The following is a 25,577-nucleotide window of genomic DNA, read 5'->3' on the forward strand; positions in this document are numbered from 1 at the left end:
AAAATGAGAATAACTCTTTGACTGTAATCAACTCATGTAATAGACTATTAGATAGCACTTGATTGTAATCAACCTATGTAAGAGTCCATTACATTGCGCATGTGGGAGTTTTGTGCTCTCATTGCTGGTCCCCAACTTGGATAGAGGAGGGTTGCATCAGGTTAGCAGTTGGCCTCAAACTTATGCCATAACTTTCATCATGGATCTGAACAATATGACCTTGAAAAGGAGAATGATCACGCAGAGTGCACTACATGGTAATTATTATGGTCTTGAGTTGTCATGGAGCACCTCGAGTGTGTGGATGACATCTAGCAAATGATCCCAACCATGATGATCGGATGACCTAAAAATTAGCCTGATCTAACATCAGGTGGGCCACAATATACAAAACAATGAAAAATGATAGGCGAGTTGGATGGCATACACACCACAACAGGCATTGCATTTATCTTGGAGTCTTCTTGATGGTTGTACATTATTCTCTTATGGTATGCCCCACCTGATACTTGGATTGACTGAGTTTTGGGCCATACCCACTTGATGATTGTATCGACTTGTTGGCATGCACATGCAAAATGGGCCACAATAACTCAACTTTCTAACTATTATCATGGAGTGAAACTATATGCAATTATTCTATATTAAAAACAAGTATAATTTATAATATAGAGATGAGTTCATTTGTGATGATCCTCATTGCCAAGTAGGTCTAACTACATTTCATGTGCTACAATGAAAAATAGATGAAATCCATAGCTCAAGTGGAGATACCTCGTTTCAACACTTGAGGTCTTGGTATCGATCCCTAGTGGGGGTGGCTAACATGGAGTGTGTGTACTAACAAGCTAACCCAAAAGAAAAAAAGAAGAAGAAGAAGAAGAAGATGAAATCCATATGTAAGATATCTTTCAATTTCACACACCAGATATCATTATACACAGTCAATTCATGATGATTAACAAATAAATGTATTATACATATCCTTAAATAAATGTTAGTAAACATTTTTAGATTGTTGATGACAAATAGTATGCATTTGATAGACATAAATAGAGATTTATTTCTTCATTTGCTTTGATTAGGGGATCAATGAGTCAGGTATGGGTGAGGTTAAGGTTAACCTAAAGCTAACATGTTTACTAAACATGCCAAGACTTTTAACCCAAACCCGATTGATAACCCATTGCCTTGTGGCCTGATCCACCTACTTAAAAATTCATCAAACCAACCCATTTAATTGTAAATGGGTCGAGCTTGATCGACGCTGCTTGACCTGGCACGACCGCACTTGTTTTAAGAATGGTATATGGGGTTAAGGGTATGCTGGTACAATCCAATTAGTAAACACATACCAAGTTAACTCCATCATGTGAATGTATCTACCTATTGCCATTTGTCTATTAATTTGTTTTGAATTTTCGGTCGGGATGCATTGGTTCATTTGGCCCATTGATAAGCTATATGTTGGTTTGTCAGCGGGTCGGTTAAGGGGTACCCATACCGGCTAGTTCGTGCTGTGGTTCGGTCCCACAATGTCTAAGTGCTAAACTTGACATTCCATACCTGGGAACTAGTAAGGATAGAGTGTTAATAGATTTGTGTTGGGTTTGTTTCAAGTATGGGCGTGGGTACAAGTCAAGTTGATCCAACGATCATGTGGGCCACCGCTTGAATTTAGAGGTTTTTGGGTGGTTGTCAATTATTTTCTATGATGTGGCCTGCCTAATGATTGTATAGGGCCGATTTTTAGAGTATTACATCATCATAGTGGGGCTCAATGCTCAGTTAAATGGAGTATACACACTACAAGAAAGCGTAGCTTAGCCAACTGATGGGGTTATCGTTTGCTGGCGGCCGGTTTTAATAGCTGCGGGTGAAGGGTCCTAAAGAAGGAAAAAAAAAAAAACCCAACCTTCATTTCCGCCCTTTCATCTCCAGCCGCGTGCCGATTCTCCCTCTCCGGTTCCTCAAGCTCTCCCTCTCTACTCGCTCTCCCTCCCTCTCCCTCTCCCTCTCGCTCTCCCTCCCTCTCCCTCTCCCTCTCCGTTCGCTCTCCGTCTCACTATCCCTCTCCCTCTCCCTCTCCCTCTCACTCTCTCTCTCTCAAAATCCTAGTCACCTCTCTCTCTCTTTCTCTCTCTATCTCCTCGGTCCTCTGCTGCAGTTCGGCCTTCCGTTGCTCGTGAATCTCCGATTCTCAGGTATGATGTAAACCTTTTCCCTTCTTGCTGTTGCTTTCTGCAATTTAGAATACCTGATTAGGGATTTGCATTGTCGAATCCTGAATTAGGGATTTGTATTGTCGAATCCCTTTTTAGGGATTTGCATTGTTGAAACCTTTTTTAGGGTTAGCATGCTTTTGTTCCCAGGAATATTACCGGATAGTTTCTAGTTGCATGTACAGGTATTTGAAGTTGATTTTTTTTTTTCCTTTCCCTTAAGGAATTGATGGATCTGATCAGGAATCAAATTCCTATGCCAGGACAGAAAGCTGGCCGCTGCAGAACATGTTGCTATATAATTTCATGAGCCCCGTTTGTGCAGACCGGGCTGTTAAATTTTTATGCAAAATGCCAAGTGATTGGGTGTGCACATGGGGTGTTCGATGAAATTCCTAAGAGGAATTTGATCGATTGGATTGCACTTGTTTCGATCATTATATTCAGCAAGTGTACTGAATAGCTCCTACTGCTCGGTGGAAAAGTGAGCCTATTAAAAATGCTTTTTGTTTTCTTGATTCGACAAATGTTTATAGTCATGGATGTGCAATTTGACCATAAATGCTAAGCCATTTGCAATTTCAGTGCATCATATATGATTGCTTTATTTTTCCATTTGATTTCACTTTGACTTGATTCATGATTTTTTTTGCTTAGTTTTAATACTTCATTGCTTTGAAGCATTGCTGGAATTTTTTGTTGTTGTCAATGTAGTGGCATGATGCTTGGTTTGAGGATTTAATTTATGGATCTTGGGCCCTTCATTTGCATTTAAGAATAATCAATTGTCCTATTTGTCTTGTGGGTTTGAGATCTGATAGATCTGATGGTTTGAGAATCTTTTACATTACTCGAATATATTCAATGCAGGTGCAGATGTAAGTAAATCTCCTACCATAGATGCCTTAATTGGCTATCAAATCCTTTTAGCCTAGACTTCCCCTTTGTTTAATTGATCACTTGTAATATTACTGAAAAGTCAATATGAAAAATGGCTGAAATCGGATTCTTAATAAATTCTTGCATTGATTGTATTTGTTGAAATTACTGTGAGCTAGCCCATCATCTTCCCACCAGCTATTTTGTTGTTGATGATTCTCCGTGTATAAGATCTATATCTGATTTGTCAATTTCAGTTTAGAAACTTCTGCTAATTTTCATTCGGATAGTTTGGATAAAAATTCCATATTGTAAAACAACATTCCTATTTTGATGGGGTTAGGTATGTGGAGCTCTTCATCTGCTTGATAGACTTCGTTGAATTGAGTATGTCTAACACAGGCAGAAAGTAATTTCGCACGAGATATTATTCAATGCACGGGCTGAAATTTGTACAGTGATGGGTTTTCTATACAAATGGGGTTGAGGGTTCAGCGGTCCAAACTGTTTGTACAACCATGTATTATGCACACTCAACAAACACTACAACTAAAACCTTAGACATCAGTGGGTCAAACCCCTAGCTAGACCCTAATTCACTCCCTAATTGCACAATGGCTTAGATGGGTGCAAACCAACTATAAAAAAGTTTAGGCTTCTTGTGACGATGTGGATGTGCAAAGTGCGGTGGAAATCCCTCATCTTACCACTCATCCATATAAATATTTTTTAGAATGTTTCCATATGTAATACATGATTTATTTTTAAAATTTATCTCTTATAAAAATAAAATGGCATGCAATCAAAAGTTTCACACATGGTATACACTAATTCAACTTAAACCAACTGAAATGTAAACAATTGTTGCTAGACCAGTCCCAAAAATAGACCATTGAAATATGCTCTTGATTTATTTTTTAAGTTCTCCAGTGACCAATAAATAACCATGTATCTGATTGCTAAATAAATAGATAAGGATAATTTCTTTATTCACATTGGATCCAATTTTGGACCCACAAATGTTTCAAGTATCCAATTTATAAGTTCCAAGTGCCAGGGTATCATGCATCACACTCTGTCAAAGAATCAGAGCTTTGGCCAAAGTGAATCTGCTTTTAACTTCCTATTTTTTCTTATTCTTTTGAACTTTGTTTAAATCAGGAAGGACTCCAATGGGAGAGGTTACACCACTTCAGAAATATGATTGTCTGGTAAACCATGAGTTGAACCCTGAAAGAAGTACTATATAATTCACTGCTGTTCCACCCTGACACTATTGTTGTGCCACAATCTTCTGTTTCAGTGGAAATTGCTTTCTGTTTGTCTTAATCATCGTTCTTCGACCGCATTTGTATCACTTGAAGCAACGTTGGATTTTCGGTTTCTAGTTTCAAAATTGAAAATCCCTTAGTATTATAAGGGTGGATTTGGATGTGGTCTCTGGAATACAAATGCTTTGCAACTCAAAACTGGCAGTAATGTTATATCACTCCCTATGGTAGAGCACTTGCCGATTGACAGAAAAGCAATACTAGGAGCACTCCATGAGGTTCCAAATCCGCTTCCCAAATAGTGAGCTTTGCACAGTGCTTTTTGATGTCCTGAATATTGCTAGGATTGTTTATTGTTCTTTTGGCGTTGTTGATGTGCTGTGATTTCATGATCCTCCAAACTACATTTGATCATGCACAAAAATCATCATTCTTCTTTTCATATTGGGAGGATAATACTGAAAGAATCTAAACCTGTTTTTCTGTTCTGTGATCTCAGGTTGCTGACACATCAGAGTTATTGGATGGATGGAAGTGAAGGTTGAATCAAAATAATTCCTTTTCAATATAAATGTTCTACCATTTTCCATCAACACACTAGAGTTATACGATATAGAATCAAGTCGCTGCGCAATCTTACAAAAATCTCATGAATCATGTGAAATTACACTAGAGGTTTTCTGATCGGAATGAGGATCCAGTTAAATGTTCAATAGCTATTTCCCCCTCCACTGCTGGTGGGCCATGCGCTAATGGTTTGCCCTCCATTAAATGGGTCAGAACCTGTTGGTTTGGGGTTGTGTTTTAGAACAGCTATGCTCATTCGAATTGATTTCTACTTGATGAAGAATTTATGTGACGACACTATGGGATGCACCTTGAATGAAATGCACATTGTCATCGGTTTACCCACACTATGGGATGCACCTTGAACTCATCCATGCATACATAAAGGTCCATTCACTTATAGGAAACTGCCGCATCTCATTTGGATAGCATTGATTAGAGAAGAATGAATCCTTTGCAATCTATCATCTATTGGGTTATACACATCACTACAAGAAATTCACTTTTGTTGGCTGGCTTTAATTATTATCTTTTGAATCATAAACTAATGTCTACCAGTTGTGTGGCCCATTGTCTAATAATCTTCAGCAAATGAATTAGCTGTGATCATCTGCAGTACATGAGCCCACTGGATGAACATGTACTCAATGTACAGTGGGAGACTACAACTTTGGGTAGTTTGATGAACTACTAAACTTGCATCCTCTTAATTATCAGTTTATCACTGCAGATTTCAACATCAAAAGCATTCCAATTCAGTCTTTCTTCATTTGAATCTCTTACCTACAGAAAGCGAGAGATGGGTCTTGATTACATTTGCATTTCATGGGCTTTTCAGGAGTGAGGGCATTCTGCATGGCAGATTTCTTTGTAGCAGATGTTGGTGACTGAATTTTGTTCTTCTTTTAACTATCATCTCTTTACAAAATATAGATTCTATCTTATTGGTTGCTTGAAATGCTTTTCAGTCATGGGTTCCACTTGAGTATCATGCTATCGACAGCTTACCATGTTATGTTGAATGAGCAACAGCTTACCATGTTCTAGCTCTTTGCTTTTGGATAATGTTTGTGTATAAACCTTTACGAAGGGCTTCGTGTCCAGAAATGCGATGCCCTGGTACTGACTAGCTCCTGTATGTAAAATGCTGCAAAACATGGGAAATTTTCATTATAATGATGATGATTATGATGATTTATTTGCTATTGCACCTGGTTATGGCAATTGGTTTGGGTGTTTATATAGAAAGTAATGCGAGATTCATTTTTGATGAGTTTTGTTGATAATAAAGCCGTGGTTTTTCCAATGGATACATATTTTTCATTGAACAGGTCAAGAAAACGGTTTACACTATGTTGCATGTTGGTGATGTGATTCGATTGGGCTAGTAGGTAAACATTTTTCATTCTTGTTTGCCTTTGATGTAGGAATATTTGGTTTTAGCCTTTTGCCTCTCTTCCTTCTTATTAATTTTTGTAACATAGTAATTAAAAGATAAAAGAGATCTTTAGTCTTTTAATTTATATCATTCATTTGATTCCATGCATTTTGTAGAAATTCAACTGTTTGTATAGTGAAATCAAATTCTGTTCCCAGACAGGCAAATCAGGAACTCCCAATTGGTGCATTCATATGCCTTTTTTCAGGGGCAATGTCTTAAAAAGAAGACCAGTCACCAAACTCTTTCCAATGAAACATGTCTAAATTGGATTGGTTAGACAAAAGAAAGTGTGAAGTGGAAATTGGAAAATATAATTCTAAGAAGTTAAGAACAGAAAATTTGTAACCAAGTACAATTTCAGTAGAAAAAAACATGTGATTTTCTAAAGTTGACTCAACCAAGTTTCTCCTGTTTACCAAAATCTTTTGAATATCCAGTTGAAGATAGTCTCAAGAAAAAAGCATAAAAAGGAATTTAAAAAAAAAAAAAAAAAACAACAACAATTGAAGATGAGTTAACAAGTGAAGAATAAATCCAACATATCCCTTTCACTGCTATTAAAACTGTTAGTATTGAAATAACTACTAAGCTTTTCCCCTTTTCCACATTACTTCAGGTCTTGACCTTTTATATTCTTTATGTGTGAGGGAAATTATAGGGATCAAAATTTTCACATTACTATGCTTTTCGACTGATTGAAGTACGGGGGAAATTTTTCATGACTTACAATGTTAAATTGTATTGATCGATTTTTTCAAGTTCATGATCTGACTCACCAACTTACATTCAATTTTTCCAGCTGCCACCCCACATTGAATTACTAGTTGCAGCGGTCACACTAATCAATGAACCTGACAGCATATATGGGATCATCCAATCACACAAGGTGAATTGTTTTATCAATAGTTGCATGAATTTTGTTTTCGTTTTGTACTGCCACCCCACATTATTTCTTCAAAATGTTAGCAAGTATGAACAGCTAGGAGGCAGGAGCAGGAGCACAAATCAAAAACACAATTCAAAGTGATAGTGGCACCTGGGTAGAAAATTTTGCAGCCGAGGTTGTGCAGTTTTTGTTTTTTAGTCCAGCATGAGCATGCATATCTCACATCTTTTATTATTCGCATATCTCACATCTTTTATTATTCTTTTTCTTTTTAATAATTTTTGATAAGAAAGATTTTCTCTTTTGCTACGGATTGTCGGTTTATATTATCCCTATAGTTACGGATTTAATCCGCAGCAAAATTTAAAGAGCGACCGTGCCAGTGGGCTACGCATCTTTCGCTACGGATTTTATTCGTACCTTTAGACCAATTTTCCAGAACAATCGTCAGTAAAGGTCCTGACCGCCGGTAAATCCTTTACCGACTGAGGCTTTAACGGCTGTTAGCTGACCGTGGGCAAAGGATTTGCCAGTTTTGACCGCCGGTAAAAGCCAGTTTCCTTGTAGTGACATGACATAGTGGGCTCCGGTGAAATAGGTGAATAGGTAAGATAGATAACAATTGAATATCATGTGAATAGCTTTTATGCCAAAATGAATAAATTTACTAACTTTACATGCATGGGGCCCAGTGAGTTACAAAGATATCGGATATCTCTAACGAAGTTGGAATAAGGTTACTCACAATAAGACTTATATAAGAATCAATTGTAAAATAAGGTTATCAATATGGGACTTATACAGTAACGTGCCTCCTAATTATTAGTATAACCTACTAATCCAGTAGAACCTGCCTTGACACGACTGGGCCTGATCCGTTTAGTAGTATTTGAGTACCCAACACGTATCAGCATCCAACCTGACCTGATTTTCAAATGGTTTTGATTTACTAGTATCGGCTCAACCTGATTTATATAATCAGACATAAAAGAATACAATTAAACCTGTTCTTTCATAATTTGGGTATACCAAATACTGCCAGTTTGGGTAACAACTAATAAACCTAGTTATATGGATGGGTTTCGGTTAGGTAGGTTACACGTGAGCTTTATCTACTTATTTTTAGTAGCCATCTAATACATTTTCCATTTAGCTTGAGCCCAACATGCCTTGGAAATCAATCACATAAGTTGAATGTTGAATCTATTACGACCCCAGATTTGATATTTTGGTTTACTCCAATATCTTAGTACTTTTCTATTTTTAATTTTTAAATTCATTTATATATAAATGAAAAATCATATATTAGAAAGTGGAGAAATGTAGTGTAATATCCTGCCACAGGAGCATGTTCGACAAATTAAGAAATTTGTCATGAAATACGTATGCTATGAAATGCGAGACCAATTGTCAATAAAATTGTCATGAAATATGTATGCTATTAAATGCAAAGTTTTTCATACATTTTCTATTGAGCCTCAAAATGAAAGGAGAATCTCACTAGTACTGGAGTGGACAATCTCTACTCACCTAAATTAACAGTGTTTCTCATGATACTGGACTATTTATTGCTTTTAGACTCTATTTAGATGACCAAACTTTATTGCAAAAGTGTTGTCTCACTTAGTCAGGATGGTAATATTATCGTCCAACAAGTGCCTAATTATCAAGGTTTCACCTGTATGACATTGAACAGGTTGGCTCACCTTGAGGAATAAATGATGCAAAAATTAGTCTGATCCACTAATCAGCTGGTTTGAACATGTACTCCAACCGGATTGATGGTTATCCAACGTTTTATATGGTCAGGACCACAAGATGAGTTAGATGTGTTATTCATTGTGGGGCTAACCTGTCGGGTGTGTGGGATGTTATACACATGCTGAATGTGAGAGTTAGGAGCTTGTGGGACGATAAAATCATCAAGTATTGGCCATTCCAGGCACACCATTTAGAAGTAAATTAGCATTTCAAGCATTTCTATTAATATACATGCACCATTCAACACTCTAGACATTGAGATTTGAGGTTTGCTTGCCTAGCATATGTACTCTCTCTTGCACAAAAATCAGGTAAGGTCTAGTCATGCCAGGCGGGATGCCCCTATGTGGACATCAAAAGAATGGGTGGTCTTAAATAACTGCCAATGATTCCCATTCAAAGTTGATCTGGGTCCCTCATAAGTGAATCCGCGGCTTCCATTATATAACAGATAGTGAACAGAACCATACGAGTGTCTATATCCAAATCTAATGCATCTCTATGAACTCAGTCGATTAAAGCCTTAATATGAGGCTATCAGGTCAGGGACTTGCTCATCGTGGTGGGTCGGGCTATCTGGTGTCTCTAAGAACTTTTTGATTAAAGCCCAATTCCAAGCCATTGGGTTGAAACTTGCTGATCTTGGTGAATTGGGCCTGATCCAGTGGAATGGATTTCCTTGTTTTCAATCTTTCAATTGCATGATACTTGGAATGCATGGTTTCTTCTCAAGGTTTTGGTTCCTCTATGAAACTAGCTATGTGCCAACATGTCCAGCAGGGTCAGCCAACCATGAAAGTGAGCGCCCCAAAAAATCAGGCTGGTTTTGATGCATGGAGGGACATGATGAGGTCGATCTTCCTCGGAGGATATCTACTTTGAATCCATGGAGCTCTCTGGACCCTTCACCGAGCTTCCTCGAATCCATGAGGGATAAAAGTAGAAATAATTTCTAATAATTTTAAAATAAATTGATTGATTATAAAAAATGAAATTACAATCTTTTAAATAATGAGCTCTAACCTAGAAAGGAGTTTTAGACTCAAACTCCAACTCAAACACCCTAAAAACGTGATTTATTATAAATATTAAACTTATTATTTATAGATGGCCTACATTCCTAGACTTCATGGTTTTTGGCCGAAAATAGTAACTAGTAAGTGTCCAATTTGGCCTTATTCTCCTAATTTTTCTAAGTCATTTTCATGTTGGGCACAACTTGTATAACTGAACTAAAACTTACTATTTATAGTCAAAACGAAAATAAATTGGACTTTTGACCGTTGATATGATGGAATCTCACAAATCCGGCGTGGGCAACCCGGCGAAGTGGGGTTGGTTGCCTAAAGTGGCTTCTCCTACCCTAAATTGTTTCCGCCTATGATTGGGCCTTCTCTGGTCTATCTTTGCCATGAAAGTGTTTGCGACTCACTCTACATCAGGTTCAATCATCTGGTGGGCCACACCATAGAAAATAATGGATAAACACCTAAAACATGATGATTCTATAGGCATATGGATGAGTTTTGGAAGTAGATATAAAACAGTCGTAGAGTATGCTCCCTCAATTTAGAAACACATTCGGAGGATCACCTTTCTTTACGCTCTAAATTTTCTTTTTAACTTTTGCTCTTGACCTTTTTCCTTTAAAAATAGGGAGCGGATTAGGTTCGGCCCTAACCATGAGGCCCACCTTGATGTATCTATTCTATATTCATGATGTCCATCCATTTTGTCAGATCATTTTAGGGCATGAGCCAAAAAATGATGAATATCCAAACCTCAGGTTGACCATACTATAGGAAACAGTGGTGATTGACCATTAACAGGGCATAAAAGTTTTTGATCAAGCTAATATTTGTTTTTTCCCTTCATCCAGGTTTTTGTAACCTTATCAACATGTTGGATGGAAAATAAACATTTTGGAAACATTAGGTGAGGCCCACTTGATGTGGATTGTCCATCATGAGGGGCCACACTTTGATGTTGGCCATCCATCATGTGAGGTCCACTTCGTCCATTATGTGAGCCCCACCTTCAATATGAATCATTCATCCCTTTGATGTCCGCTGTCCATCACGTGGGCCCACCTTTGATGTCCATCATCCATCACGTGGGTCTCACCTTGGATGTGGATTGTCGATCAAGTGGGCCCCACTTAACGTGGATGGTCCATCATGCTGGGCTGCACTTTGATGTGGGCCATCGATCTCATGGGCCCCCCTTGATGTGGACCATTCATCATGTGGGGGGCACCTTGAATATGGGTTATTCATCATGTGGGCCCACCTTTGATGTCCACCATCCATCATATGGGCCCCACCTTTGCTATGAAATGTCCCTTGTGTGGGACCCACTTGATGTAGATAGTCAATCATCATGCGGGGCCACATTTTGACGTGGGCCATCCATCATTTGGGACCCACCTTTGATGTTCACCATCCATCATGTGGGTCCTACCCTTGCTGTGGATTGTCCATCATGTGGGACCCAACCTTCAATATGGATCATTCTTCATGCAGGCCCACCTTTGATTGCAACCTTCCATCATGTGGTCCCACCTTCAATGTCCACCATCCATCGTGTGGGTCCCACCTTTGATGTGAACTGTCCATTGGGTGAGGGGCCCACTTAAGGTGGATTGTCCTTCATGTGGGGCCCACCTCGATGTGGAACATTCATCATGTGGAGCCCTACATTTAATATGGGTTGTTCATCATATGGGCCCTCCTTAGAGAGATTGTAAAGAGGAGGGCAAGATGTGAATTACTAAAATAGTTTAAGGACAAGTCCAAAAAGTAGTAAAAATTGTCTACCTGCTCATGCCAAATAAGCTCTTAAAGAAAAAGAGTCACTTATTTTTTAATATCTTTTTTGCTAGTTTCTAAAAAAATAAATGAGAAAATTGGAGCTTTACCAAACAGTATTTTCAAAATAAGAGCTTATTTTTTTAAGAATAAGCAAATAAGCTCTTGTTACTGGAAATGCTAAAGGGCCCCTTAAAACAAGGTCTGGGTCAGGTCAGGATGTTAACTTTGAGAAGTTCCAGACCTAATTGATCTAGTAACTTGGGTCAAACTTTCAACCCAGACTGGCTCAATGGGTTGAAACTTTAGATCTCAATCACACTTATTACAGGCGGGGTCCAATGACCTGTTAGGTCATCTTCACCCATTTCCACTTTTAAAAGTGAGTGCAAGGTTTCAATGATGTCATCAAACCAGTTGCCTCTTGTGAGATATAGAAACCTAATCATGTAGCACTTGCGCTCCACACACCACACCTACTGGCAATAGTTTTCAGCAGGCTGCTGTTGAAATAAAATGGTCCAGAGAGCCGTTACAAACTAGGCAAATCAATGGGGGAGACCAACACCAAGACCGCCGGAATCACGCTCACACATACACATTTGAGGTTAACTTGAGCCCGCATGTAGCTCCACAGAAACCGACCTAGCATGTGTGGATCGCCTGAGCCTTGGAACCACAGCCTGCTGCATAGCAAGAGTCAGTGCCAAATCTCCTTCTTGGCAATTTCATAACCCAAGATTTTTCTTAAGATTTCCAGCTTTTGACATTTTACCCCACAATGATTTTGCAAAAATCTTGCTGAAATTAAATAAAATATTGAAAAAAATTTACTCTAAATTACCACAAAAGAAATAAATAAAAATTGAATATAAAAGTATATACTGAATTATTTTTACTTCTAAATAAATTTTCCAATAAATTGACGTGACCGATTTGTCGATTCTGATTATTGATCGATCCTGATTGTCGTGGACGTTGGTCAAGGCCAATTCCGATTTGTCGAGGCCGAGTATCAAGGCCAATTCCGAGTGTCGATTCCGATTGTCGAGGCCGATTTCGATTGTCGAGGCCAATTTCGATTACTAAGGCCGATTGTCGAGACCTATATGATGTATATGCGACCCGTAGTTGAGACCCATTGTGATGTGTATTCGACCTGTGTGATGTATATGCAGCCCGTGTTTAAGGTCTAATGTGATGAATATGAGGTTTATGTGATAGGGCCTATTGTGATGTATTTGAGGCCCATGGGCAAGGCCCATGTGATGTATTCATGGCCTATGGGTAAGGCCCATTGTGATATGTATTAGGCCCCTGATGCATGGCCTATTTGATGTATTCGAGACCCATGTGTAGGGCCCACATGTCATGTATTTGAGGCCCATGAGCAGGGCCCACATGTTGTGTATATGTGGCCCTTGAGTAAGGCCCATTGTGTTGTATATTAGGCCTTTGTGTGAGGTCGTGAGCCCATTATATGTTTGACTCTATGTGGGCCATTCCTTGGGGGCAATGTTGGTTAAATGTCCACATTGTCGAGGCTAATTGTTGATGCCAGTTATTGATACCGATTATGAGTATGTGACAACATAGCCTCATGATACATGCCCATACGCATCATCTGCATGTTTGGTATGAGATGTGGTTGACCATTGCATATGTCATTAGGTAGGTTATTATGAGACTCCCTGATAGGTGGAGGTTATCTCACGTAAGCGCACGGTATGTGCAGGATTGATGCATGACTGAATCGTATGACTCATGCATCTTGCATTGTGTGTTGTGATTACTGTACGCCCTAGCAACATCAGGGCTGTAGCCTCCACAAGCATATCGTGGATGGCCAGATGGGACACCGGAAATGTTTGGGTCGAGCATCGAGCTGTCATAGATGGCCCTGGGTGAAAATTTCTAAACCTTCTTGGTACAAGAGGACACCCTAACGTCGAAATCGAGTGGATATATATGAGAGCATGAGGGTCGTATACCAGTAGGCCTCGTCTCTCACTGTGTCGTGATCGGTTGGGAGGGAGTGTGGCCTTACCCACCTGAAGGAGTAGGCATAGCTAGGCTGAGTTTGACCAACTCGTGAATGGGTCCGCTATCGACGTGCCAGGTAGATATTGGTTGACTACTGGCCAGGCGGATAGTAAGGTCTTTTTCACTTACCTAGTTGTGCGCTTGATGGGGCGGTAAGGTGGTGCAGAGTGTACTGGACCCCGGTGATGACCCTAGAGATTAACAGTACTGATATGTGGACTTATTGGGCAGGAATTGCATGCTCATTTATTCATTCATTCACTATCCACTCGGGTTGATGGTGCGTAATTATTTATTACGTGTGCCTTTGCAATGGCTAGGATTTCGGTTGGGGCGCGCAACTAACCTGAGATCAGGAGTTTACCACATTGAGTCTGACTATCCAAATTTAGGTATGAGACTGGTTTGGATAGAAGTCTCTTGTGATGGACCTCTTAGCCTGCGATACTACGTACTATCATCCCGACTTCATATTCCAGCATGGTCATTCCATTCGCACCGCATATTGCATTACACCAGTGACATATGGCATTTTGGGTTACTATGTCTCTACATTTATATGGCCTAGATATGGTTGACGGTATTCGTGAACTTATCAGGAATTATATATTGCATTGCATCTTCGGCATCTAATATTTGGCTCTTTATGACTTCTCATTTGTATAACTGATCTGTATTGCGTATTTTGATATTGATTGACTCATGGACTTGTCAGTATTTCCGCTTACTCTGATATCATATGATTCATGATCTTATCAGTATTTTCGATATTGTATGATTATGGTATTGTATTGAATACTTGACACTTACTTTTGCACACACTTACACTACCCTCTAAGCTTTTTAGAAGTTTATGCATGATAAATGCGTGCAGGTAATGTTAGGTTGCAGCAACGTGGAGCTCGGAGCATATAGCTGACTTCTGGAGCTTTAATTTTGACATATGTATTTTCCTTTCAAACTTGTATTCAAATGTTTATATTAGTGGATATGTGATAATGATGTTATTTTTGTGATTTGAGTATACTTGTGGTTATGCTTCTTATGAGATAAATTGATGTTAAAAAAATAAATAAATAATCCTCCTTGTAGGATCTTAGGATCAGAACCTGGTGTATGCGCATTGAGAGCCGAGAATGGGGTACTACGGAGGCTGTCGGCACCGGATTCGGCGATTGAAAATTTTATGAGCCCGGTTTTCAAGTTTGGGGCATGACACTAATAGTATATGAATTGTACAAATTTTCGAGTGCTTAATAAACCTTGGAGATCTCCGTTACCGCTCTTTCAACAGAATAAATCTTTATAAAAATAAACTTGACGAAGCCCATATTATAATGAGGATAAAAAACTATTGCTAAGGTCATCAACAAATGACATTCATCTCAATACTTTTCAAACTTCATTTACATACCAATTGTTGTTTATTATATAAAATACGAACTCACGTTGACATTTTTTAAGACATCTTAATCTTTCAAAGAGACGGAATAAACATATTCGCTGTTGGATACTTACTTTCAAAAAAAAATCTTTGTGCAGTCATAAAAATTTTTGAGAAAGTTGTGAACTTATTTTGCTTTATTCCAATCATATGCACCCAGTGACCAATAATATGTTTTGTCACGTGCCGTATATTAAAAAATACAAGCTCCAATTCCATTACCGTATCTAACATTTCATACGTCGAGTTCTAACATATACATATATCTAACTTCAACATTTTTTTAAGATGGTGCATTCAAATATTGAATGATGTCAGTCCATACACTCAATCTTGAAGGCAACCCCCTTATATATTTCACACTTTCTCTTATGTTTTCTATAGTGTGGTTAATTGTTTGTATTCATTCTTGTACGATCAAGTTTAAAATATGAGCACAAAACCTGACCTTGAATATTTTTCCATCAAAAAATAAATTTCTAATTGCCTTGAACTTGTTATGTAGACATGAAATTGTAATGTCATTTGTTGGAGCATTATCTAAAGTTATTATAATTTTTTTCTCAATGTCCAAGTCTTGTAAACAATTGTAGATGCAATGTGAAATAAGCAAACCAATATGGGGAGGACGAATGTGATGGAAGTTCAAAATTCTTTTATAGAGTTTTCAATATTTATTTACGTAGTGTGCGGTTAATAAAATGTATCCATTTTTTTTATTGGGCGTCGTCCATAAATTAGACGTTAAACTTAATCTGGAGACTGATATCAAAACTTTTTTCAGTTTCATCTTCTCATTTGTGTACATTTTCATGCACTCTCTCCACACAGTGACACAAGAGATCTTCTCAGCTTGAGGGTTAAGGAATTGACAAAAAGACATAAACACTTTGCTTTTTATCATTTCGAAATATTTTTCTTCAACAATCACTAATCTAACATATCACTCTTTTAACTTCTCTTTATCAAACTTATGAGTGGAAACTATTGCTTAGGAGTCGTCTCCTTTTGACTTAGTAAATAACAACAATTGTTGGCTTGGCGGTGAGAGTTTTGGTCTCTTAGAATAATTTTGCTTCTGTCTACTTAAAAGTGTTGTTAACCCCCCAAGATTCATACTGTATAATAACTTGCAATGAATACATTTGATTTTCAATACACCATTAACCATGACTTCTTTAAGGTCATCATACATTGTTGATATTTTCTTTCTTCTTACTGTAGTTAAAGACATGTCTCCCTCCACAATAAGAGTAGATATGGCTGACGCACCCACACCAAAGGTATTTGGGGCTTCCTTACTAGTCATATATATATAAGACAAAGTTTTGATATGTTGTATGCTTCATCAACCATTTTATACAATTGCAGGATGTAATGCTTACCTAGATAGTTATACTTAGCTAACTATCTAAATTAGTCATTCATTCAATCTTGGATAAATTATAATGCATTCATTTTCCAATTTAAATGTTACGCTAAAATTCTGGTAGTATATTCTCTTATCTCTTTAGATATATTCATCATGTATTTGATTCCTATGTTAAGCATCAACACAAAGTGTTGACATTTGACGACGGAAATAAATGCAGGAAATATATCTAGAGAGAAAAATGAGAGATGAACTAGAATAGACATATCTATTCAAATCGGAATAAATGAATACATTATAATCTATCTAATATTGAACTGTCCAAAAATGAGACAATTTGAAGATTTCTATGTCACCAAGAAGACACTGTATATATGTTTGGCAACATAGAAATCCTCAAATAGGTAACTGATTGTCTATCATTATTCTTTACAGTCTATTTTTAAACAAATCCAACAAAAAATAATCTCACAAATCACAATCTAACAGTAATTGATAAAAAAACAACTTAATAATTTAACAAACGAACAATTTAAAAACAATTTAATAATTTAACAATCTAACAAATTAACAAATTAACAATCTAATAAATTCAAAACAATCTAATAAAGAAGAACAGTTTAACAAACTAACAGTTACATCTATTCAATCATTAAACCATCCAACTACCCAACCAAATCATCCATACATCCATCCACCCAACGATCCCATACATCCATCCATCAATATATCTAGCATAACATGAAGTTATTTGATACTCTCGTAGAGTATGACACTTTATACGCAAACACTAAAAAATTGTACAAGGTACACATGGGATATATTAACTCGAACTAAAGCAACTGAATTATGGAGCCCACTTTTGCTAAACAACATGCCAAAATCATATTTTTTATACAATTTTAACCTTTGATTTGTGGATTCTGTATTTTATATATATATATATATATATATATATATATATATATATATATATATTGTGTGTGTGTGTGTGTATTAATATTATATAAATCTGTAACATATATATTTAATATATTATATATATAGTGGGCCACAACCATCGGGCCAGTGGCCGAGTAGGGTTGGACGGACGTTGCTCACCACAACCACAGGTGATAGTGGCTGGCTACTCGGTTCTGTAAGGGGAGGGATAAATAGAGAGAGATGAGGAAAAAAGTACCTGATTAGTGGTCGGCCACCCGGTTAGACGCAGGAGGCTGAAGACGAGAGAGAGGAGAGGGGAGAGGGCAATAGTCGGGTGGGGTCGGTCGAACGCTGGAGAATGGAGAGAGAGAGGAAAGGAGAAGAGAGAGGGCAATGGTTGATCGGGTGGGGTCAGATAGACACTCGATACTGGAGAAAGAGGAGAGGAGAGAGGGCAGTGGTCACCGCTGGGTGTGGTTGGGCGCTGGAGACTCAAATAAATTTAGATTTTTAAAACCTTTTTGAATGACCAGGTATTTATATACTTGATCAACTGTTTTCAATCCGAGCCAAACTAAGCCGGACTAAGTTGGATTTGAGCCAAAGACTGAGTCGAGCGTGGTCCGGCTTGGACTCGACTCGAATTTTTTTAAACATTAAAAAAAATAGCTCGACTCGGCCTGAACCCAGTTTTGATCTTTTTCGAGTCGAGTCGATCAAGTTAACTGTGCTAACTTGGTTCATGTACAACTCTATATGACCATCATGCAGAAAGTGCGAGTGTGTGACTCAGCTGAGTTGACTCAGGCAAGGGTTGACTCGATCCAGTTCAACACAAAGAGTTACCCCTGACTCAGTTGACTCAGGCAAGTCACGGCTCGATTCAAGATACATGTATGGAAAACAACACTTCACAAAACGTCATCATTTATGCCATTTAATCTCTTTGATTAACATCACACATTTACAATGTATTTATCGTTTTTTTTTTTTTTTTTTTCTATACATGGTGTGTGGATCGCACACATGGCCTTACGTGGAAACAACGGCAATGGCGGATGGAAATACCGACGCTACAGCGGTGTGCTTCGCAGCCAATACTCTGCTCACCAACAACTTCCACCTACGCTCATCCTTTTTGGTCTGATGTTGATGCTTCAATTTTTTCTTAAAATGCCTGTAACAATGGAATGGATTTCGTTAATCGAACGACTTAAATTCGATGCTCTAATAATTCTTATGAGGGTGATTTGAAATTTATTCATTAGAAAGATTAGCATTAATTGAGGAATTTTTAGTTCTAATAAGCCTCACACGGGAGAACCCCACATGTGCCAAAGTGGTTCACGTGTGGGATGATAAAGTTCGAAAATTAGTCAATGGTCTGACTTGTTGTCTATCAAACCCGGCCCACAAAGTAAAACCTAGGCTTATGGTGGGCCAAAACAAATAGGCGCGAATCTATACATGTGGTTTTAACACTTGAAATCCTAAATGGTTGGGGCGTAAGTGGGCTCTCAGGCTCTTAAATGGGTCGGGCCAGGTTTGGAATGCGGAATTAAATAGTATTGAATTGCATTGGATGAAATTGATACCATCATCACAAAATAACTATATTTCTGAAAAATTCCAAGGTATTTTGACCATCCAATCTCATGTTTGGATCAAATTCTTCCTTTGGGAAGAGTATTGTCTTAAGTGAAACCTGCATTCGGTGGACCATGGAATTGTAATCAACGAATCAGATTTCACAATTGATTGCAATCACATGCATGTATATGCAACAAGAGGTGTCAATAAGCCAGGCTCGAGCCTAGAAAATCTGAATTTTGAATAGGTCCGGCCTAACGACCCCGCCTGAAACAGTTCAAAATCTGGGCTGAGACCTACCCAGGCCCGGACCATGGACAACCCTATATGCAACTCAATTGTCATGTGTAAAGGGCGCATATGGATGGATGGCATGGATAAAATACATGCATCAACATGGGGCCCACGGATGTAGTAGATTTTGAAATCTACCATAAATATTCGAAACCCGGATTAATCTAATCATTTCCCGTTTCCAAATGCTAGTGGAATTTACATTCCACCAAATGCTAACTTCATACCACCTAAAAACCCCCTTTCCAAACAAGCCTTAAATATAACAAAATCCCAGCCTTGGGATTTAACGGGCTTAGTTTTAAAGCTCAGATCCAACCTTCGGGCTGAATTTTGCAGCAAGCCCAGCCTGAAGAGTCCCAGGCCCAAAATTCTTATGGGCCAGGTCGGCCCATTGATGATTGTGCCATGGCACAAAAAATAACCCAAGTCCATATGCATTGAACTTGGGTTGTATTCCATACAAATGTGGCCCACTTGATAACTGGGCCAACCTGATTTTCATGTAGCCCACTTGATGAATGGCCCTGGTTTCTCACACTTGATCCACTTTGGCATGTGTGGAGCACTCGTATGTGGCGTTTCTCCGATACACATGTGCAATCAGCATTCAAATGTGTTGTACCTGCACAGGGGGACCTTACACACATCCGACGTAGCGCAAATTCGCGAGTGCAGCTCCAGGAGTTGCGACATTCTTTTACAATGGGTGCAGCCACCCGCCACTCGGGCCTTGCAGCCGGCGAAGTGACGGATGAGCATCTCGAGCCCCTTGCATGCTGGGAAATCACAAGGCACGCCGTTTCCCTTGAGGACCTGATCATGTGGCCCAATCGTCCGGCATCCATCTTTGCATATATGAACAAGCGCTTCCATCGCCTCCGATAGCCGTAGATATATCTTCTTCTCCTTAATTTTCTTCAACCTCTCTTGCTTTCTCTTTTTAAAAAAAAAAGTTTAAGAAATCACTAATCGGAACTTAAACTGTGAAAAAAAAAAAAGAGTAAAAAAGATTTTTGGGCCCAAAATGCAGGCTTGGCCCAACACATAAATGGGCCTTAACTGAAGACTGGGCTTGCCCAAGCTCCATTTTAATACTGTCTGAAACAAGCCGAGCCCACAGGCTGCACTCTTGATGACTCAAACCAACTCATCTGATATCAAGTCGAGTCATGACTCGCTAGGGTTGGCAATGGGCTGGCTTAAGGCCAGTTTGCAGTTCAAGCGAGCCCAGGCCCAGAGCTAGCTTTGTAAGAAAAAGAACGATATAATCAAAGGTTTGAAATAGTCTAAATCTAAGAATTTTTTCAGGGTATACCCTCCATCTATGCGGAGTCCCGGTATGTGAACGGCTTCGATGATAGAAACATGAACTGGATTTCAAAAGTGCCTTTAAATTACACATGAAAGTTGAGTGTTTTCGAATTTAACGGTGACCCACTTAATTATTGGACTGGGCAAACAGGCCAGGCTGGTCCATTTATCATAGGCCTTTGCCCTGACCCAACAAGATGGTGGGCCTCGATAGCAAGCCTAAAACTGGGCCCTGGCCTAGTATAAGGGCCCAAGCCCTAGTGCTACAAAGATGGGTGCTCCCAGCCCGGCCCATTACCACCCCCAAATCATGTCCGAGTTAACTCGGACGAGTTGCATCCAACTCGTATGAGTCATCCGAGTCTTAAAACCATGTTGAACACTCTCAGTGTTGGATTAGTGGGGCCAGCCCAGGCCACGAGTTTCGCGCCGAAAAATTAACGGTCCAAGCTTGGGCGTGGAAGCCGACGAGGTTCGAGCATGGCCCGCAACTACTCATTAGGAATACTCACCGAGTCTGCTTCAATCAGTGATTCAAGAAGCTCCTTTTCTAGCTGGGGTCTGCTATGCTTCATGGCTCTCCATCCATCGGTGGTGGAGATGACCTTGAAGTTCTTTACGATTAAACGGTGACAGATGAGGCGGAGGCGTGGGGCGTCGCAAAGGTGGGCCATTTGGAAGACGTCGACCACATTATCATCAGTGAGAAGGCCCATCTCGAATCGATGGCTGCACGCTTTCTTCAATGAGGAGATCACAAACACGTGTGACAACACTAGAAGATGTAAGGAGAATTCATCCATCTCTTTATGCTCATAGCTACAACAAGAACACAATGTTGATGATGATCATGTGGGCCACCTCTTAGATGCATGGTGTTTTTTTTTTTTTTCTGACTCGGACCGAGTTAGGCCGAGGCATATTCTGTTCTCAACCTGGATTCATGGGTGCTGAAGGTAGAGCTGGGCATCGAGTCGAGTCGGGCTGAGTTAGGGCCAACTTGACTCGATCCGATTTTGAAGTAGGCCTGACCTGAACTCGACCCAACTCGGTACCAAGTCCAACATGCCTAACTCGATTCGAGTCTGGGTCTGGCCTGGGCTAATCCGGATTGAGTCCGACCCAGTCACAAGTACCAAGTCGGGTCGAGTCAGCACCGAGTCGCGTCAGGTGCAACGGGTATCCACAGGCTGAAATCACAACTCAAAACCTAGGTGCAATTATCAAAATTGCAGCCTCTCCATCAGCTACACAGTTTCTTAGATTTGGAAAGTCATATCTGAGGTTTTTTTAATACATATGTATGAATCGAGTTTCAGATTGAGTCAAGTCAATACACAATTGGATTTCGAGTCAAGTCAATACAAAGTTGGATTTTGAGTCAAGTCGAATTGAGTTACCAGGTGATCCGAACTCGACTCAGTTTGAGTTCGGATTGGACAAAGTCAACTTGATTCGGATCGACTCACCCAGTCGATTCAGATCAAGCCAGAGGTCTGAACAAGTCGGACGAGTTGAGTTTGTCGAGTCGAGTCGTCTCATGCCCGGCTCTAGCTGAAGGGGATCGAATCCGAGTTGACTCGGCCGATCAAGATCAGGCCAAGCCATTGATCAGCTTGGCCACTACATCAAACTCAATTAATGGCTGTGTGATCTGATCCAACACGCAATCTCATCCAACTGTTGAATAAATCAACCTGACTTGCAATTAATCCACGTGATCTTCATGATGGGTCCTACCATTTGAACGGTTTGGATGTCCTACATGTTGACACATTGAGATATGATCAGATACAACGACTCTATCAGAAGTTACCATACAGCTTTATTTTTTAACCTGCATCTCATGCGTCAAATATCGGATCCGTGCAAAAGGTGGCCCACCTCGTGACAACCTGGGCCACACCAGTACACATTTAGTTATATGATTAGCTGTACATTGATTTTGATGTTGTGGCCCATTCAGTAAGTGTGTCAGCTGATTTTCACATAAGATGATCATCTTGGTGTGGCCCACCTTTTGCATGGATAGGATATTCTACACATATGACACATTAGCTAAAAAAGGCGCTATCGTAACTTCTAATAAAGTTGTTGTATCTAATCACTTCACATTTCTTTACCATGAAAATAAATTAGACTTTATATTTGAAATTTTTTTCATTTTCATAGCTGATTAAAGAATTAATAATCTTCGATAATTTCCTACCATGAAGAATATAGATAGCGAATGAAAGCCCGCACAGCTTGATGTGGGACGCCATGAATGGAGATTGATCGCGGGCGTACCTTCGACTGCGTCAACATGTTCTTCAACACTGGAGAAGTGCCGCCCTACAGACTATCAATTAGAAAACTTTAAAATTCCGATGAACAAATCCTAATCTATCATGCATCCACCATGTCGAACCCTTCGAAATATTCATGCGGATCACCTTGTGCAAAATCAAGCCATCCAACCATCAAATGGTCCACATCTAAAAATTAATATATATATATATATATATATATATATATATATATATATATATATATATATATATATATATATGACTATCCATCATTTTATATGGTGTGGCTTACTTGATTAATGATAGAGCTGATTTTTGTGTTTGGTAATCCTTATTTTTGAGACATCAGCAGTGGATGTCACGCACAGAACATTAAATACAACATTGCACAATTGTTTGGAAATATTGATTCCATTCGAATATCATGGATAATATAGTGATTAATAATTTTCATAATCTATTTAAAAAATACAATTTCAAAGCTAAGGTGTATTATGTGTATTTCAATAAAGCTATGAATCTTTGAAAATGCTAATATATTGGTTTAGTTTTCTTATTATTTTGTGATTTTCTTTAATCTCATGTTTTATAGAATAGGAGAAGAAAAATACTTTATATTGTTTTGCTCAACATATTCTCTTATCTACTGTGTTGAACTATGCCCAGGACCGTATACACATATAAGAATGCAGCCAGTGAGAAATCAAGCCTGGAAACCTTTAGTCGAACGTGTGCACACATGCACACGTGAGCACTCACGCTCAGGGGTGCAACCTAGCACTGACCTAATCATGCTAACTGTAAATATCTGCTCAACGGGTATGGAGGTTCTATAGCAAAAAAAATTTTATGTTGCTGAAAAATTCTAACTATGAATAAGAATAATGCACTATCAGTAATGATTACATTAATTTATTTTCTTCGATGGTAAAGAAAAGAACTTACAAGAACACCGGTATGGGCGTGGATGACACCACCATTGTCGGTGTGGACACAAACATCGGCTTTGTACCCTTCATCAAGTAGGCAATTCCATAAGTCTCTTGTCGTCGCGGCGACGTATCCATTGCTATTAGTGGGTAGTCGGGTAAATAGAGGTGCATCTGATGCAACCATGTTGCTAATTAAAGGAGAAAAGCCTTCACAAGTCTCTTCCATCTCACCCATCTTCACTTCTTAGCTTCCCTCCCTACACAACAGAGTAATTGAATGCACTCATTTCAACTTGAGAGTAAAAATGGTATATTTTTGTGTAAATAAGTTCCAACCTTTTATGTGTGTGGGGCCAACCTATTGGACGGATTGGATGGCGCATATAGGATAAATTTAGTCCGTTTAATTTTAATTAATACATGACACGTGTACCATTTCTAAGTGCCTGTGTGTCAAGCAGCATACACAGCCAGAGTATCAAATAATAAAAGATACAGTCGATGACTCCATTGAGATTGGCAAGCTGGCAATGGACTGGTCCTGGGTCAGGCAAAATCACTTTTTCGAATGGGCCCAGTTCGTAAGCCTGGCTCAATTAGTTCAAGATCGCTTTTTTGATAGGCCCAGTCCAGCAGGTCGAAGCTATGTGGGCCCCACCCTGATGTATATGTTTTATCTACGCCATTCATCCATTTTTAATGATCATTTTAAAATATCAACCCAAAAATGAGGTAGATCCAAAGCTCAAATGGACCACATCACAGGAAACAGTGGGGATTGAATGCCTACTGTTGAACAATTCTTGTCCACTACAGAAGTTTTGGATCAATCTGATTTTTATGTTTTCCCTTCATACATGTTTACGTGACTTTATGAACAGTTTGAATGGCAAATAAACATCTCAGTGGGCCATAGGAAGGTTTCAACGGTGGACGTCACTGTCAGCAAATCTTCCTGTTGTGTGGTCCATGTGAGCTTTGGATCTACCTCAGTTTTGGCTTCATACAAAAAAATGATCTCACAACATGAATGGACGGCCTGGATAAAATAATACATCATGGTGGGGCCCACATAGCTTTCCGAGTACGGAGCGGATGTGATTACTCCCATTTGATAACTTTCTCAGAACTGGAAAGTGCCGGGAACGGCTTTTTGTGAGGTAAAGCTACCATGTTAGTTCTGCAACATTTAAAAAAAGGATGGTGACTCTTCAACCGTACACATGGCATGGATTTACTAAGATCCGGACTGTCCAAATTGCTGACCCAATTGTGGATGAAGCATAACCGAAATATCACACATACCCACATATAAACACACCATCTAATTTTTTATTCGAATTTGGACCGCTCACTATTTTACTTTTAAGCATTCATGAGAGACATCAATTGGATGGTTAGGATTGCTTGATCAATGTAAGTTTAGAGATATACTCCATTCACGATCAGACCCACAGTTTGAGTGGTCTAGATATCTGTACATCAGTCACATATATACGGAAGATGAGTCACCACCATTTTGAACATGGTGGAGAACTA

At 39.0% G+C, this 25,577-nt stretch overlaps 1 protein-coding gene and 1 long non-coding RNA gene across 4 annotated transcripts; one reads left to right on the forward strand and one right to left on the reverse strand.

Annotated features, from left to right (window-relative positions):
* The first annotated feature begins 2,106 nt into the window (after window positions 1-2,106).
* LOC131229633 (uncharacterized) lies at window positions 2,107-7,435 on the forward strand. 3 transcript variants are annotated; one of them, XR_009163496.1, is made up of 3 exons: window positions 2,107-2,204; window positions 4,872-6,330; window positions 7,180-7,435. It is a non-coding gene; the product is annotated as an uncharacterized LOC131229633 (long non-coding RNA). The 3 variants fall into 3 exon arrangements; XR_009163497.1 differs by lacking the exon at window positions 2,107-2,204 and having other exon boundaries at window positions 4,851-5,818; window positions 5,908-6,330; XR_009163495.1 differs by lacking the exon at window positions 2,107-2,204 and having other exon boundaries at window positions 4,827-6,330.
* An 11,048-nt stretch (window positions 7,436-18,483) lies between these two features.
* LOC131229462 (BTB/POZ and TAZ domain-containing protein 4-like) lies at window positions 18,484-24,356 on the reverse strand. Its single transcript, XM_058225424.1, has 5 exons — window positions 24,052-24,356; window positions 23,025-23,149; window positions 21,328-21,634; window positions 20,127-20,440; window positions 18,484-18,794 (listed from the first exon to the last, which is right to left on the reverse strand). Exons 1-5 carry the CDS (start codon window positions 24,271-24,273, stop codon window positions 18,650-18,652), a joined length of 1,113 nt encoding a protein of 370 aa, XP_058081407.1. The 5' UTR covers window positions 24,274-24,356; the 3' UTR covers window positions 18,484-18,649.
* Window positions 24,357-25,577: the final 1,221 nt, after the last annotated feature.

The sequence above is a fragment of the Magnolia sinica genome, chromosome 16 (assembly GCF_029962835.1).
Source record: "Magnolia sinica isolate HGM2019 chromosome 16, MsV1, whole genome shotgun sequence".
Lineage (NCBI taxonomy): Eukaryota > Viridiplantae > Streptophyta > Magnoliopsida > Magnoliales > Magnoliaceae > Magnolia > Magnolia sinica.

What these genes read in the sequence shown, in the direction of transcription:
- LOC131229462 (XM_058225424.1), bottom strand. Translation starts at nt 24,273, where the DNA reads ATGGGTGAGATGGAAGAGACTTGTGAAGGCTTTTCTCCTTTAATTAGC. An exon ending in ACGCCCATACCGGTGTTCTT is followed by an intron (nt 23,150 to 24,051) that starts GTAAGTTCTTTT and finishes GATAGTCTGTAG; the next exon opens with GGCGGCACTTCTCCAGTGTT. An exon ending in CACTGATTGAAGCAGACTCG is followed by an intron (nt 20,441 to 21,327) that starts GTGAGTATTCCT and finishes TTTTTTAAAAAG; the next exon opens with AGAAAGCAAGAGAGGTTGAA.